Source organism: Entelurus aequoreus, linkage group LG10 (assembly GCF_033978785.1).
Source record: "Entelurus aequoreus isolate RoL-2023_Sb linkage group LG10, RoL_Eaeq_v1.1, whole genome shotgun sequence".
NCBI classification, from domain to species: Eukaryota; Metazoa; Chordata; class Actinopteri; order Syngnathiformes; family Syngnathidae; genus Entelurus; species Entelurus aequoreus.
Window position 1 is genome coordinate 41786069 of NC_084740.1, and position 15000 is coordinate 41801068.

Genomic DNA, 15000 nt, shown 5'->3' on the forward strand with positions numbered 1-15000 from the left:
TTACTCTGCTCTAACACAGTTCCTATTAGTCTTCTGTTGAAATGTACAAAGCATTTATTCTTTTGTTTCACAACTTCACATTCAAGCTAGCTTAGCGCTGCGGCTAGCATAGCTTGTCCTCTCCTCCTACGTGTGTGTCCGCGCTAACACATAACGTCTGACTGATAGTTCTAGTAGAACCAAACCTACAACTAACCTCTAGAGAAGGTTAGCATTAATGCCGCATTTTAGAACCGTCTGTTTTACTTCTTTTAACAGACGGAAATAATCGATATTTGAACATTCGTCCATCGAGTCATGAATCGCCCACGTTCCAATTGCGATGCATCGGAGAATTGATCATTTTTTTCACTTCTCGTCTCTTCGCAAAGACAACATTTCACTGACATTACGGCAATTTCTGTGACTTTACGCGTTCAATAGAAGATTGTGTTTTTATTGTCATGGGCCCGCTAGCTGCGCAAGCTAGCTCTCCAATCAGCTAAACAGACTCAATAACTCCACTGTGACGTTTTGGTGAATTCACTGAGGAATTTGTGAAACTGAAACAATATAAAGGGAATGCCAATGTAAGTTGATAATACTAACACTCTCGTAAATGTGTTAGCATATAAGCTAATGTTAATGACGCTAGCTTGGTGACATTACAATAGCATGTACAAATATGCATGAAAACACTCCTACAGACATCACACATGGGATGCTTTATTAAGTAAAAATTGTTTTAGTTATATTGTAAAGCTTACAAACATTGCTATGAGTGACGAATGAAGAATCCTTTGGAGCAGAAACACTGTGGACGGTTTTACTTCCAGTTCAAGGCAATAACACCGGAAGTACATTTTCAACCCGCAACACCTGCAATGAGCGAAAAAAAACATTCTATATAAAACACAGTTGAAATGCATAAATATAGTGCTAAAAAACAAAAGGTAAAAGATTACAAATAATAAAAATAAATACAAAACACAGTTGAAATGCATAATAGTGCAAAAAAGACAAAAGGTAATAGATAAAAAATAATAAAAATCACAATAAATACAAAACATTCTATACATAAAACACTTAAAATGCATAAAAATAGAGAACTTTTTTTTTTAAGATTTTGAAAAATAAAATCACAATGAATACAAGACATTCTATATATAAAACTCAGTTAAAATGCATAAACATAATGCAAAAACAAAAGGTAAAAGATTGAAAATAATAAAAATCTTAAAAAATACAAAACATTCTATATATAAAACAGTTAAAATTCATTAAAGTAGTACCAATACAAAAGGTAAAAGATTAAAAATTATTTAAATCACAATAAATACAAAACATTCTATATATAAAACACAGTTGAAATGCATAAAAAAATAGTGCTAAAAAAGATTACAAATAATAAAAATAAAAATAAATACAAAACACCGTGAAAATGCATAATAGTGCAAAAAAGACAAAAGGTAGCAGATTACAAATAATAAAAACAACAATAAATACAAAACATTATATACATAAAACACTTGAAATGCATACAAATAGTGCCAAAAAAAACAATTTAAAAGATTTTGAAAATTCAAATCACAATAAATACAAAACATTCTATATATAAAACAGTTAAAATGCATAAAAAATAGTGCAAAAAAAGAAAAGATAATAAATTAAAAATAGTAAAAATCACAATAAATACAAAACATGTTATATATATATATATATATATATATATATATATATATATATATATATATATATATATATATATATATATATATATATATATATATATATATATATATATATATATATATATATATATATATATATATAAACTGTTAAAATGCATAACAATAGTGCTAAAACACAAAAGGTAAAAGATTTAAAATAATAGAAATAATAATAAATACAAAACATTCTATATATAAAACACAGTTAAAATTCATAAAAGTAGTACAAAAAACAAAAGGTAAAAGATTAAAAATAATAAACATCACAATAAACACAAAACATTCTATATATAAAACACAGTTAAAAATGAATACAAAGAAAAAGATCAAATGTCCATACATATTCCAGCTCAGCTTGCAAATAAGTAAGATTTTAAAGAAGATTTAAAAATATTGATAGATGTTGATGCTATTATAAAAAAAATTAAAAACCTTAGTTAGGTTTTTGACTCTTTGAAAATGGGATTAACATATCTAGAACATGTCTACAGAACCCCTCTGTATAGTTTGGTTTTAGTTTTTTAAATCGAGTTTTATAAACCGACTATGAATCGGGTTGAATAAGAATTGCGATTCGGATGTGAATGGATGTTTTGTGTGCCCCCTGACTTTTCTCAATCCCCAGTTTTCTGCGTGCAGAAAAAAAAGGCCCAATTTGCACCAAGCAATGATCAAAAAGGACGTGTGGTGTCAAAAGGGTGACTGGGACTAGTCAGGTGCACAAAAACACGCCTGGATTCACACAAATGCGTGTCGTTAGAAGGAAAGTGGTGGCGCTAGCGCTAATGAGAAGGCGGTGATTGGAGAGTGCAGCGTGATGGATGAGAGGAGTGAAAGCAGAGCCACAGTTTATGTGCTCTTTGTTCTGCTTCTTGCTTAGGCTCAGGACTCTGGTACTCAATCTGATACTTTTTTTCTTTTCGGCACCAACCGATTCACGTAAAATCCAACGGTGCCATGTTACGGTACCTGGGTTGCACGTGACGTCACGTCCAGTTGCAGACCCAGCTGGCTTTAAACCAGGGTTGTACGCTAATGAATTGAAAACGGTACAATACTGCCTTTGAAAAATACCGGTACTTTTTTTTGAGTGTGAAGACAAATGGCAAGTAAAGGCAATTCTACTGGTTAATAAAGGGTGCGAGAAGCGCAATATGGAGGTATTTGGGCTTCAAAATGATCAATAAAGATGGTGTTTCAAACACAGAAGTGCCTAAACCTGCCTCACCAAAGTGGCATGATTAAATTATAACCACCTTTACGTCCAACTTAGCTGAACAATTAAATAACAAGCTGTCAGATGGGCAGGTAATATAGTTAGCCAGCTCCCCTGTTGTGCACATGTAGATACATAACATCTACATATGTAACATGTACATACATAACATGTAGATACATAACATGTAGATACGTAACATGTAGATACGTAACATGTAGATACGTAACATGTACATAGGTAACATGTACATGTAAACGTGTTAGCATATTAGCTAATGCTAACGACGCTTGCTTGATCACATTACGATATGCATGTACAAATATACAATTTAGCAAGTAAAACTTGTTTTAGTTATATTGTAAAACTTACAAACGTCGCTCGGAGCGATGAATGAAGAATCCGTACGATTAGGAACGCTATGGACGGCCAGAAGATTGTACGGCACTTGTACTTCCGGCTGAAAGCATATAGTAGAAGGACACTGCAGCACCATAGCACCAACAATAACACACCTTTTTAGCATGTTTGCTTGGTTTTTTTGTGTGTGTTTTTTTGTTGTTTTTTTACTAATTGCATTATGGCCGTTAGCGAAGAAAAATCCATAAATTAGCCACACCGTTTTATAAGCTGCATGATTCAAAAGCGTGGGGCTTACAGTCCGGAATTGACGTTAATATTTATTAACGCACATAATTAGAGATGTCCGATAATATCGGACTGCCGATAATATCGGACTGCCGATATTATCGGCCGATAAATGCTTTAAAATGTAATATCGGAAATTATCGGTATCTGTTTCAAAATGGTCGGTGTCTGTTTCAAAAAGTAAAATTTATGACTTTTTAAAACGCCGCTGTGTACACGGACGTAGAGAAGAGTACAGAGCACCAATTAACCTTAAAGGCACTGCCTTTGCATGCCGGCCCAATCAATCTACGGCTTTCCACACACACAAGTGAATGCAACGCATACTTGGTCAACAGCCATACAGGTCACACTGAGGGTGACCGTATAAACAACTTTAACACTGTTACAAATATGTGAACCCACACCGAACAAGAATGACAAACACAATTCGGGAGAACATCCGCACCGTAACACAACATAAACACAACAGAACAAATACCCAGAACCCCTTGCAGCACTAACTCTTGCGTTACGCTACAATGTACACCCCCCGCTACCCCATCCCCACCCCCACACACCTCAACCCCGCCCACCTCAACCTCTTCATGCTCTTTGAGGCATGTTAAAAAAAAATAATGCACTTTGTGACGTCAATAATAAATATGGCAGTGCCATGTTGGCATTTTTTTTCCATAACTTGAGTTGTTTTATTTTGGAAAACCTTGTTACATTGTTTAATGCATCCAGCGGGGCATCACAACAAAATTAGGCATAATAATGTGTTCATTCCACCACTGTATATATCGGTATCGGTAATTAAGAATTGGACAATATCGGAATATTGGCAAAAAAGCCATTATCGGACATCTCTAGTTGATAGTTTGTACATCTTGTTTAGCATTTGGCAATACTGCTACATAATACTTAGTGTTTCACTAAAGCTGCATCTGTTTAGCACACAGCTTCTAGAACTTGTAGATCATCCTCCTTATATTCAGGCTCAGAAATATAAAGTTCTGGATCGTCATTTGTCTCAAAGTAGTCTTTGTTGTCTATCATCAAGTGTGCCATGATTAGTAGTGTTGTTGTTGTTGAAGGAAAATGCGAACGTTGTGATGCGTCTGTGTAATTAATACTTTAAACGAGCAAAATGCATAAATATGACATGCTACATATATACTTACACAGTGTATATAAAACACTGTTGGATGTTTTTCAAGAGCGCTTATAGAGCGAACCCTATTAGCTCCATTGTTAGCTGACTTTTGCTAGCATTTATTTATGATTTAGAATGCATAAAAAAGAATGTGTTAATTCCACGACTGTATATATCGGTATCGGTTGATATCGGAATCGGTACACTGCAAAAAGTCAGTGTTCAAAAACAAGAAAAAAAAAAGAAAAAAAATTAGGGGTATTTTACTTGAATTAAGCAAAATTATCTGCCAATAGAACAAGAAAATGTGGCTTGTCAAGACTTTCCAAAACAAGTCAAATTAGCTAACCTCAATGAACCCCAAAAATAGCTTAAAATAAGTATATTCTCACTAATAACAACTGTACTACTATAAGAGTACATATTTTCTATTGTTTCATTGAAAATAAAACAGCAAAGTCCATTTGGCTGTCATCTGTTTTAATTATGACACACAATTGTGTCAAAGTCATGAATTTTTTTATTTCATGCTTGAAATAAGAAATTATTACTTTAAAAAAGAAATGTTATACTTGTGAGTGTTGATGACACAGCTTTGCAACAGTTGATATTCTAGTTTCAATCATGTTTTACTCAATATAGCTCATCAAATCTCAGCAACAAGCTGTAATATCTTACTGCAGGGGTGTCCAAACTTTTTCCACTGAGGGCCGCACACGGAAAAATGAAAGCATGTGGGGGCCATTTTGATATTTTTCATTTTCAAACTATAACAAAATATATGGATTTTTTTATTTATTTTACCTGTAGGGGTCCCGGGGACCATAAAGGGTCTCAGTCATTAAAATGTTAAAAATAAGTCAGATTATTATTTTTTTTTTAATTATTTAACGCTTACAGTAAATCTCTATATCAACTTCAAGTTGATATAAAGTAATACAAATTAAAAAAAAATGTTTTATGGCTTTTCTGTCAAAAACAACTTAGTTTTTTTTATAGTAAAACTGAAATATGCAGTATTTAGTAATTAGAGCCCTAAAAGATCAATAATGCAGGACACCATTGATTTGAATTATTTCATATTTTTGAGTAATCACAGTGAAAAGATAAATAAAAAATCACTAAATATATTTGGGATCCAAAAGGTGCCCCACTCATAAAGTGATACATTTTTATTAGGTTTTTCTTTTACTTTCAACACTTAAGTTACGAGATCAACTTCAGATATATCTGTCCCTTTTATGCTGGAACTATTATTTTGTTTGTTTTATGCGCTTTTGTCAAAGAAAACTTTGATGTTTTTATATGGCTACTACACAATATATGCAATATTTACCACATAAAACATTTTAAAGTGAAATATTTTGAAATAATTGGAGCCCTGAAAATAATTCATTATAACATGGGTTTTTTTGTCATTATTTTATTTTTTTTTGAGCAATGGCAAAAAAAGAAAAATAAAGAAAGACAAAAGAAAAAGAAAACACAGCCTGCATGGCAGCTTTTGTGTCAACATTGCAACTTTTTCTCGTTAGATTTCACCTCATTCCACTTTTTTTAATTTTTATTTTTATTTTTACAATAGTATTCCAAGAATGTGTGGCGGGCCGGTAAACAATTAGCTGCGGGTCGCACTTTGGACACCCCTGACTTACTGAGATCATTTAGGAGCAAAACACTTAAAAGAAGTAAAACACTCTAACATAAAATCTGCTTAGTGAGAAGAATGATCTTATCAGACAGAAAATAAGCAGATATCACCCTTATTTGAGATATTTCATCTTACTTAGATTTCACTTTTTGCAGTGTAATTAAGAGTTGGACAATATCGGATATCGGCAAAAAAAGCCATTATCGGACATCTCTACACATAATGGTACCGTTGAGTACTGGTATCCATACCCAGGTACCGGGAATCGGCACCGTACCGGTTCCGGTCACTACTCATGGCACAAACAAGGGTTGCTGCAAAGTAGGACATCAGCAGACCTTTGCCCGACATCGCCGTTCATTTGTTTGCGCTGCTTTACTCGCGCCTCGCTTGCTCCCGCCACGAAAATAGTCGTCGCCGGGCAACGTCAGCGCGCACTTTGAAGTCGGGAAGAAGAGCAAGGCATTTTGTGTGTCCGCACGCTCGAAGACCAGACGTGCGTTTTTGTGGAAGCGAGTGACATTTGAGGAAACAAAAAAAAAAAAAAAAACTCTCCCTTTTCGCTCCCTCCCGGGGTTTGGAAAAGAGGAGCAGCTGTAAAGTGGATTTGCACTCGAATGCAAATGTTTTTTCCAAAGGGCGCGTGTCTGACTGGCCCTGCTGTCTGTCCTCCACAGAACTCCATCAGGCACAACCTGTCGCTGCACAGCCGCTTCATCCGCGTGCAGAACGAGGGCACGGGGAAGAGCTCCTGGTGGATGCTGAACCCCGAGGGCGGCAAGAGCGGGAAGTCCCCCCGGCGCAGGGCCGCCTCCATGGACAACAACAGCAAGTTCACCAAGAGCAGAGGACGGGCCGCCAAGAAAAAGGTAGCTCAGGAACAAAAACCGGACTAAGAATTTAAAACCACACTGGTTTTTTTCCTCCCCATCACCCATATGTGAGCAAAGAACACACATATTTCCCTTGTCTGCGCATTTTAAATAGTAAAAAACTGCTAGCAAGGGACAGCTTCAAATCCTGCTAACAACGCTTTTCTACTATAGAGTGCACCGGTATATAAGCCACACCCACTACATTTTAACAGAAAACACTTTTTTTTCTCCCACACTGCAAAAAGTCAGTGTTCAAAAACAAGAAAAAAAAATACAAAAATGACGGGTATTTTACTTGAACTAAGCAAAATGATCTGCCAACAGAACAAGAAAATTTGGCTTGTCAAGACTTTCCAAAACAAGTAAAATTTGCTAAACTCAATGAACCCCAAAATACCTTAAAATAGGTATATCCTCACTACTAACAACTGTACTACAATATGAGTACATGTTTTCTATTGTTTCATTGAAAATAAAACAGCAAAGTCCATTTGGCTGTCATCTGTTTTAATTATGAGACGAGAAATGAAACAATCAAGAAATTATTTTTAAGGTAAAAGTTGATTTTCAAGGTAAAAAATGATTTTCAAGGTAAAAAATGATTTTCAAGGTAAAAAATGAGTTTCAAGGAAAAGTTGATTTTCAAGATAAAAAATGATTTTTAAGATAAAAAATGATTTTCAAGGAAAAGTTGATTTTCAAGGTAAAAAATGATTTTCAAGGTAAAAAATTATTTTCAAGATAAAAAAAATATTTTCAAGGTAAAAAATGATTTTCAAGGTAAAACACTATTTTCAAGGTAAAAGTTGATTTTCAAAGTAAATGTTGATTTTTTCAAGGTAAAAGTTGATTTTCAAGGTAAAACATGATTTTCAAGGTAAAAAATGATTCTCAGGGTACAAAATTATTTTCAAGGTAAAAGTTGATTTTCAAGGTAAAAAATGATTTTCAAGGTAAAAAAGGATTTTCAAGGTAAAAAATTATTCTCAGGGTAAAAAATGATTTTCAAGGTAAAAGTTGATTTTCAAGGTAAAAAATGATTTTCAAGGTAAAAGTTGATTTTCAAGGTAAAAAATGATTTTCAAGATTAAAAAAAAGATTTTCAAGGTAAAAAATGATTTTCAAGGTACAAGTTGATTTTCAAAGTAAATGTTGATTTTTTTCAAGGTAAAAGTTGATTTTCAAGGTAAAACATGATTTTCAAGGTAAAAATGATTCTCAGGGTACAAAATGATTTTCAAGGTAAAAGTTGATCTTCAAGGTAAAAAATGATTTTCAAGGTAAAAAATGATTTTCAAGGTAAAAAATTATTCTCAGGGTAAAAATTATTTTCAAGGTAAAAGTTTATTTTCAAGGTAAAAAATGATTTTCAAGGTAAAAGTTGATTTTCAAGGAAAAAAATTATTTTCAAGGTGAAAGTTGATTTTCAAGGTAAAAAATTATTTTCAAGGTAAAAAATTATTTTCAAGGTAAAACATGATTTTCAAGGTAAAAGTTTATTTTCAAGGTAAAAAATGATTTTCAAGGTAAAAAATGATTTTCAAGGTAAAAAATTATTCTCAGGGTAAAAAATGATTTTCAAGGTAAAAGTTGATTTTCAAGGTAAAAAATGATTTTCAAGGTAAAAGTTGATTTTCAAGATAAAAAAAATGATTTTCAAGGTAAAAAATGATTTTCAAGGTAAAAGTTGATTTTCAAAGTAAATGTTGATTTTTTTCAAGGTAAAAGTTGATTTTCAAGGTAAAACATGATTTTCAAGGTAAAAATGATTCTCAGGGTACAAAATGATTTTCAAGGTAAAAGTTGATTTTCAAGGTAAAAAATTATTTTCAAGATAAAAAATGATTTTCAAGGTAAAAAATTATTCTCAGGGTAAAAATTATTTTCAAGGTAAAAGTTGATTTTCAAGGTAAAAAATGATTTTCAAGGTAAAAAATGATTTTCAAGGTAAAAGTTGATTTTCAAGGTAAAAAAAATATTTTCAAGGTAAAACATGATTTTCAAGGTAAAAGTTGATTTTCAAGGTAAAAGTTGATTTTCAAGGTAAAAAATAATTTTCAAGGTAAAAAATGATTTTCAAGGTAAAAGTTGATTTTCAAGGTAAAAAATGATTTTCAAGGTAAAACATGATTTTCAAGGTAAAAGTTGATTTTCAAGGTAAAAAATGATTTTCAAGGTAAAAAATGATTTTCAAGGTAAAAGTCGATTTTCAAGGTAAAAAATGATTTTCAAGGTAAAACATGATTTTCAAGGTAAAAGTTGATTTTCAAGGTAAAAAATGATTTTGAAGGTAAACAATTATTTTCAAGGTAAAAGTCGATTTTCAAGGTAAAAAATTATTTTCAAGGTAAAAAATTATTTTCAAGGTAAAAGTTGATTTTCAAGCTAAAAAATTATTTTCAAGGTAAAAGTTGATTTTCAAGGAAAAAAATTATTTTCAAGATAAAAAAATATTTTCAAGGTAAAAAATGATTTTCAAGGTAAAAAATTATTTTCAAGGTAAAAGTTGATTTTCAAAGTAAATGTTGATTTTTTTCAAGGTAAAAGTTGATTTTCAAGGTAAAACATGATTTTTAAGGTAAAAAATTATTCTCAGGGTACAAAATTATTTTCAAGGTAAAAGTTGATTTTCAAGGTAAAACATGATTTTCAAGGTAAAAAATGATTCTCAGGGTACAAAATTATTTTCAAGGTAAAAGTTGATTTTCAAGGTAAAAAATGGTTTTCAAGGTAAAAAATGATTTTCAAGGTAAAAAATGATTTTCCAGGTAAAAGTCGATTTTCAAGGTAAAACATGATTTTCAAGGTAAAAGTTTATTTTCAAGGTAAAAAATGATTTTCAAGGTAAACAATTATTTTCAAGGTAAAAGTCGATTTTCAAGGTAAAAAATGATTTTCAAGGTAAAAAAATTATTTTCAAGGTAAAAGTTGATTTTCAAGCTAAAAAATGATTTTCAAGGTAAATGTTGATTTTCAAGGTAAAAAATGATTTTCAAGGTAAATGATTTTCGAGGTAAAAGTTGATTTTCAAGGTAAAAGTTGATTTTCAAGGTAAAAAATGATTTTCAAGGTAAAAGTTGATTTTCAAGGTAAAAAATAATTTTCAAGATAAAAAAATATTTTCAAGTTAAAAAATGATTTTCAAGGTAAAAAATGATTTTCAAGGTAAAAGTTGATTTTCAAAGTAAATGTTGATTTTTTTTCAAGGTAAAAGTTGATTTTCAAGGTAAAACATGATTTTCAAGGTAAAAAATGATTCTCAGGGTACAAAATGATTTTCGAGGTAAAAAATGATTTTCAAGGTAAAAAATGATTCTCAGGGTAAAAATGATTTTCAAGGTAAAAGTTGATTTTCAAGGTAAAAAATGATTTTCAAGGTAAAAGTTGATTTTCAAGGTAAAAAATGATTTTCAAGGTAAAAGTTGATTTTCAAGGTAAAAGTTGATTTTCAAGGTAAAAAATGATTTTCAAGGTAAAAAATGATTTTCAAGGTAAAAGTTGATTTTCAAGGTAAAAAATGATTTTCAAGGTAAAACATGATTTTCAAGGTAAAAGTTGATTTTCAAGGTAAAAAATGATTTTCAAGTTAAACAATTATTTTCAAGGTAAAAGTCGATTTTCAAGGTAAAAAATTATTTTCAAGGTAAAAGTTGATTTTCAAGCTAAAAAATGATTTTCAAGGTAAAAGTTGATTTTCAAGGTAAAAAATGATTTTCAAGGTAAAAAATGATTTTCGAGGTAAAAGTTGATTTTCAAGATAAAAAATTATTTTCAAGGTAAAAAATTGTTTTCAAGGTAAAAGTTGATTTTCAAGGTAAAAAATTATTTTCAAGGTAAAAGTTGATTTTCAAGGTAAAAAATTATTTTCGAGGTAAAAGTTGATTTTCAAGGTAAAAAATGATTTTCAAGGTAAAAAATGATTTTCAAGGTAAAAGTTGAGTTTCAAGGTAAAAAATTATTTTCAAGGTAAAAGTTGATTTTCAAGGTAAAAAATGATTTTCAAGGTAAAAGTTGATTTTCAAGGTAAAAGTTTATTTTCAAGGTAAAAAATTATTTTCAAGGTAAAAGTTGATTTTCAAGGTAAAAGTTCATTTTCAAGGTAAAAAAATATTTTCAAAGTAAAAGTTGATTTTCAAGGTAAAAAATTATTTTCAAGGTAAAAGTTGATTTTCAAGGTAAAAGTAAATTTTCAAGGTAAAAAAATATTTTCAAAGTAAAAGTTGATTTTCAAGGTAAAAAATTATTTTCAAGGTAAAAGTTGATTTGATTGTGTCAAAGTCATGATTTTTTTTTTTACATGCTTGAAATAAGAAATGATTACTTTAAAAAAGTAGTTTTATACTTGTCCGATAATGGCTTTTTGCCGATATCCGATATTGCATGTTTTGTGTTTTTACCTTAAAAATAGAGTTTTCTTTGACAAACGATCATAAAACACAAAAAAAATATATTTATTTACAGATAAACCTGAAGTCGATTTAAGTGTTGAATAATAATAACAAAAAATAGTGTTTGACTAATTTTTTACATTTTAATGCCTGAGACTAGGGATGTCCGATAATGGCTTTTTTACCGATATCCGATATTGTCCAACTCTTAATTACCGATACCGATATCAACCGATATATACAGTCGTGGAATTAACGCATTATTATGCCTAATTTGGACAACCAGGTATGGTGAAGATAAGGTCCTTTAAAAAAAATAAATAAAAATAAAATAAGATAAATACATTTAAAACATTGTCTTGAATAAAAAAGAAAGTAAAACAATATAAAAACATTTACATAGAAACTAGTAATTAATGAAAATGAGTAAAATTAACTGTTAAAGGTTAGTACTATTAGTGGACCAGCAGCACGCACAATCATGTGTGCTTACGGACTGCATCCCTTGCAGACCGTATTGATATATATTGATATATAATGTAGGAAGCAGAATATTAATAACAGAAAGAAACAACCCTTTTGTGTGAATGGGGGAGGGAGGTTTTTTTGGGTTGGTGCACTAATTGTAAGTGTATCTTGTGTTTTTTATGTTGATTTAATTTAAAAAACAAAACAATGCTGATAATTTCCGATATTACATTTTAAAGCATTTATCGGCTCTCTACTTGTGAGTGTTGATGACACAGCTTTGCAACAGTTGATATTCTAGTTTCAAGCATGTTTTACTCAATATAGGTCATCAAATCTCAACAACAAGCTGTAATATCTTACTGAGATCATTTAGGACCAAAACACTTAAAACAAGTAAAACACTCTAACATAAAATCTGCTAAAATCGATTATAAAAAATAGTTGCCGATTAATTTAGTCATCGATTCGTTGGATCTATGCTATGCGCATGCGCAGAGGCTTTTTTAAAAAAAAACTTTTTATTTTTTATTTTTTAAATAAATCTTTATTTATAAACTGCAACATTTACAAACAGCTGGGAAACAATAATCAAAATAAGTATGGTGCCAGTATGCTGTTTTTTTTTCAATAAAATACTGGAAAGGATAGAAATGTAGTTTGTCTCTTTTATCCGATTATTAATCGATTAATCGAAGTGATAATCGACAGATTAATCGATTATCAAATTAATCGTTAGTTGCAGCCCTAATCAAAAATGTCGATATTTTTTATTTGAGAATCGATATTAGAGCATCAAGGTCTGGTGTCTGTGATATGGATCATTTCTGCGCATCAGTACTTGTTAGCCGCCTCTAACTATCAGTTTTTGACTGCATAGAAAGCACAAAAAAGGGAAAGACGTGTGCTCGTTTCACATAAGGATTTCCTGGAAATTGATTATTTTTTGAAGGAAACAGGTTTGTGGCGCCCCGCTAAGAGTCTCCCTGTGTGCCCACAGCTGTCCCTGCAGGGCGGCCCGGACGGCGGCGCCGACAGCCCGGGCCCCTACAACAAGTGGCCCGGCAGCCCCAACTCGCACAGCAACGACGACTTCGACGCCTGGAGCAGCTTCCGGCCCCGGACCAGCTCCAACGCCAGCACCGTCAGCGGGCGCCTGTCGCCCTTCATGCCCGAGGACGACCTGGGCGAGGCGGAGGTGCACATGGGCTACCCGGGCGCCCCCGGCCCCAAGATGACCGCCACGCTGCCCAGCCTGACGGAGATGACGGGCTCCCTGGGACACGGCTCGGAGAACGTCATGGAGAACCTTCTGGACAATCTGAACTTGCTCTCGCCGAATAACTCTCAGGTGGGGGGAGGGGCCACCACCCCCGGGTCGGCCCAGTCCTCCCCGTCCCCCATGAGGCAACCCAGCCCCGGGTACCCCTCCTACAGCTCCCCCAGCATGGTGTCGCAGCCGCCGCAGGAGTACCGCAAGTGTGTGTACGGGCAAGCGGGGCTCAACGCCATGACCATGCAGACCTTGCCGGAGAGCAAGACCGCCTTCGGGCCGTACAGCTGCTCCGCCGGGCTCCTGAAGGAGCTGCTTACGTCCGACACGGACCAGCACCGAGACCTCCTGCCGGCGGTGGACGCCGTGGTGTCCCGGTCGAGCGGGAGCTGCATGCTGCCGCCGTACGCGCCCAAGCTCATGGCGGGAGGCAACGTCCACCATCACGGTCTGCCGCACCCTCGCCAAGCCCCGCCCACTTCCTCGGCGATGAACGGCCGCTTGCTCATGTCTCTCAACCACAGCAGCAAAAACCCCATGCCGGTGCCTTACGGCCTCACGAGCCACCTCGGCGGCGTGCCGGGAGCCTTCTGCCCCATCAACACCAACGGGTACGGACGCCTGGGCCCGGCGCCGCCGCCCCACCCGGAGAAGCTGCCCAGCGACCTGGACGACATGTCCATAGAGAAGTTTGAGTTTGACATGGAGACCGTCCTCCACGAGACTCTCATGGACGGCGACTCACTGGACTTCAACTTTGAGCCCATGGTGACCCAGCAGGGGTTCCCCCACGGGGTGAAGACCACCACGCACAGCTGGGTGTCCGGCTAGGAGGGAGCGTCCAGGCGGGGGAGGGGGGTCTCCATTCAAGACATCCAAGAAGGCTGGATCCTGCTTTCTGTACCTTCAACGTTCCTGCCCAAAAACTTTGCGACAAAGTGCCAGCTCGTCACCGGATGGAAATATCAAAGTAACTTAAGTGCCAAACTATTTGCCTTAACCACGGAGCCGATGGACGCGCGTCCTTAAAGTCAAGTCGGGTCCATCGTTGCTTTGAAGGTTGGTGGTTCTGGGTGGACCCGAGACTGAAGAAGCTAACTTTGAGTATCTTCTAGCATCTTTTTTCATCTGTCCTTCTAGCATTTCATGTACATTTATTATATATATATATATATATATATATATATATATATATATATATATATATATATATATATATATATATATATATATATATATATATATATATATATATATATATATATATATATATATATATATATATATATATATAAGGGCTGCAACAACTAATCGATTAAATCGATTATTAAAATAGTTGCCGATTAATTTAGTCATCGATTCGTTGGATCTATGCTATGCGCATGCGCAGTTTTTTTTTGTTTTGTTTTTAATAATAAACCTTTATTTATAAACTGCAACATTTACAAACAGCTGAGAAACAATGATCAAAATAAGTATGGTGCCAGTATGCTGGGTTTTTTTCAATAAAATACTGGATAGGATAGAAATGTAGTTTGTCTCTTTTATCCGATTATTAATCGATTAATCGAAGTAATAATCGACAGATTAATCGATTATCAAATTAATCGTTAGTTGCAGCCCTAATATATATA

General features: G+C 33.8%; 1 protein-coding gene across 1 annotated transcript in view; it reads left to right on the forward strand.

Moving 5' to 3' along the window:
• LOC133659154 (forkhead box protein O1-A-like) overlaps nucleotides 1-14512 on the forward strand; it is a 19779-nt gene extending 5267 nt beyond the window's left edge. The window contains exons 3-4 of the mRNA XM_062061889.1: nucleotides 7040-7231; nucleotides 13094-14512. Of these exons, the coding sequence (XP_061917873.1) occupies nucleotides 7040-7231; nucleotides 13094-14197 (1296 nt within the window). The 3' untranslated portion in view covers nucleotides 14198-14512. The remainder of the gene's footprint in view (nucleotides 1-7039; nucleotides 7232-13093) is intronic.
• The last annotated feature ends 488 nt before the right edge of the window (nucleotides 14513-15000 follow it).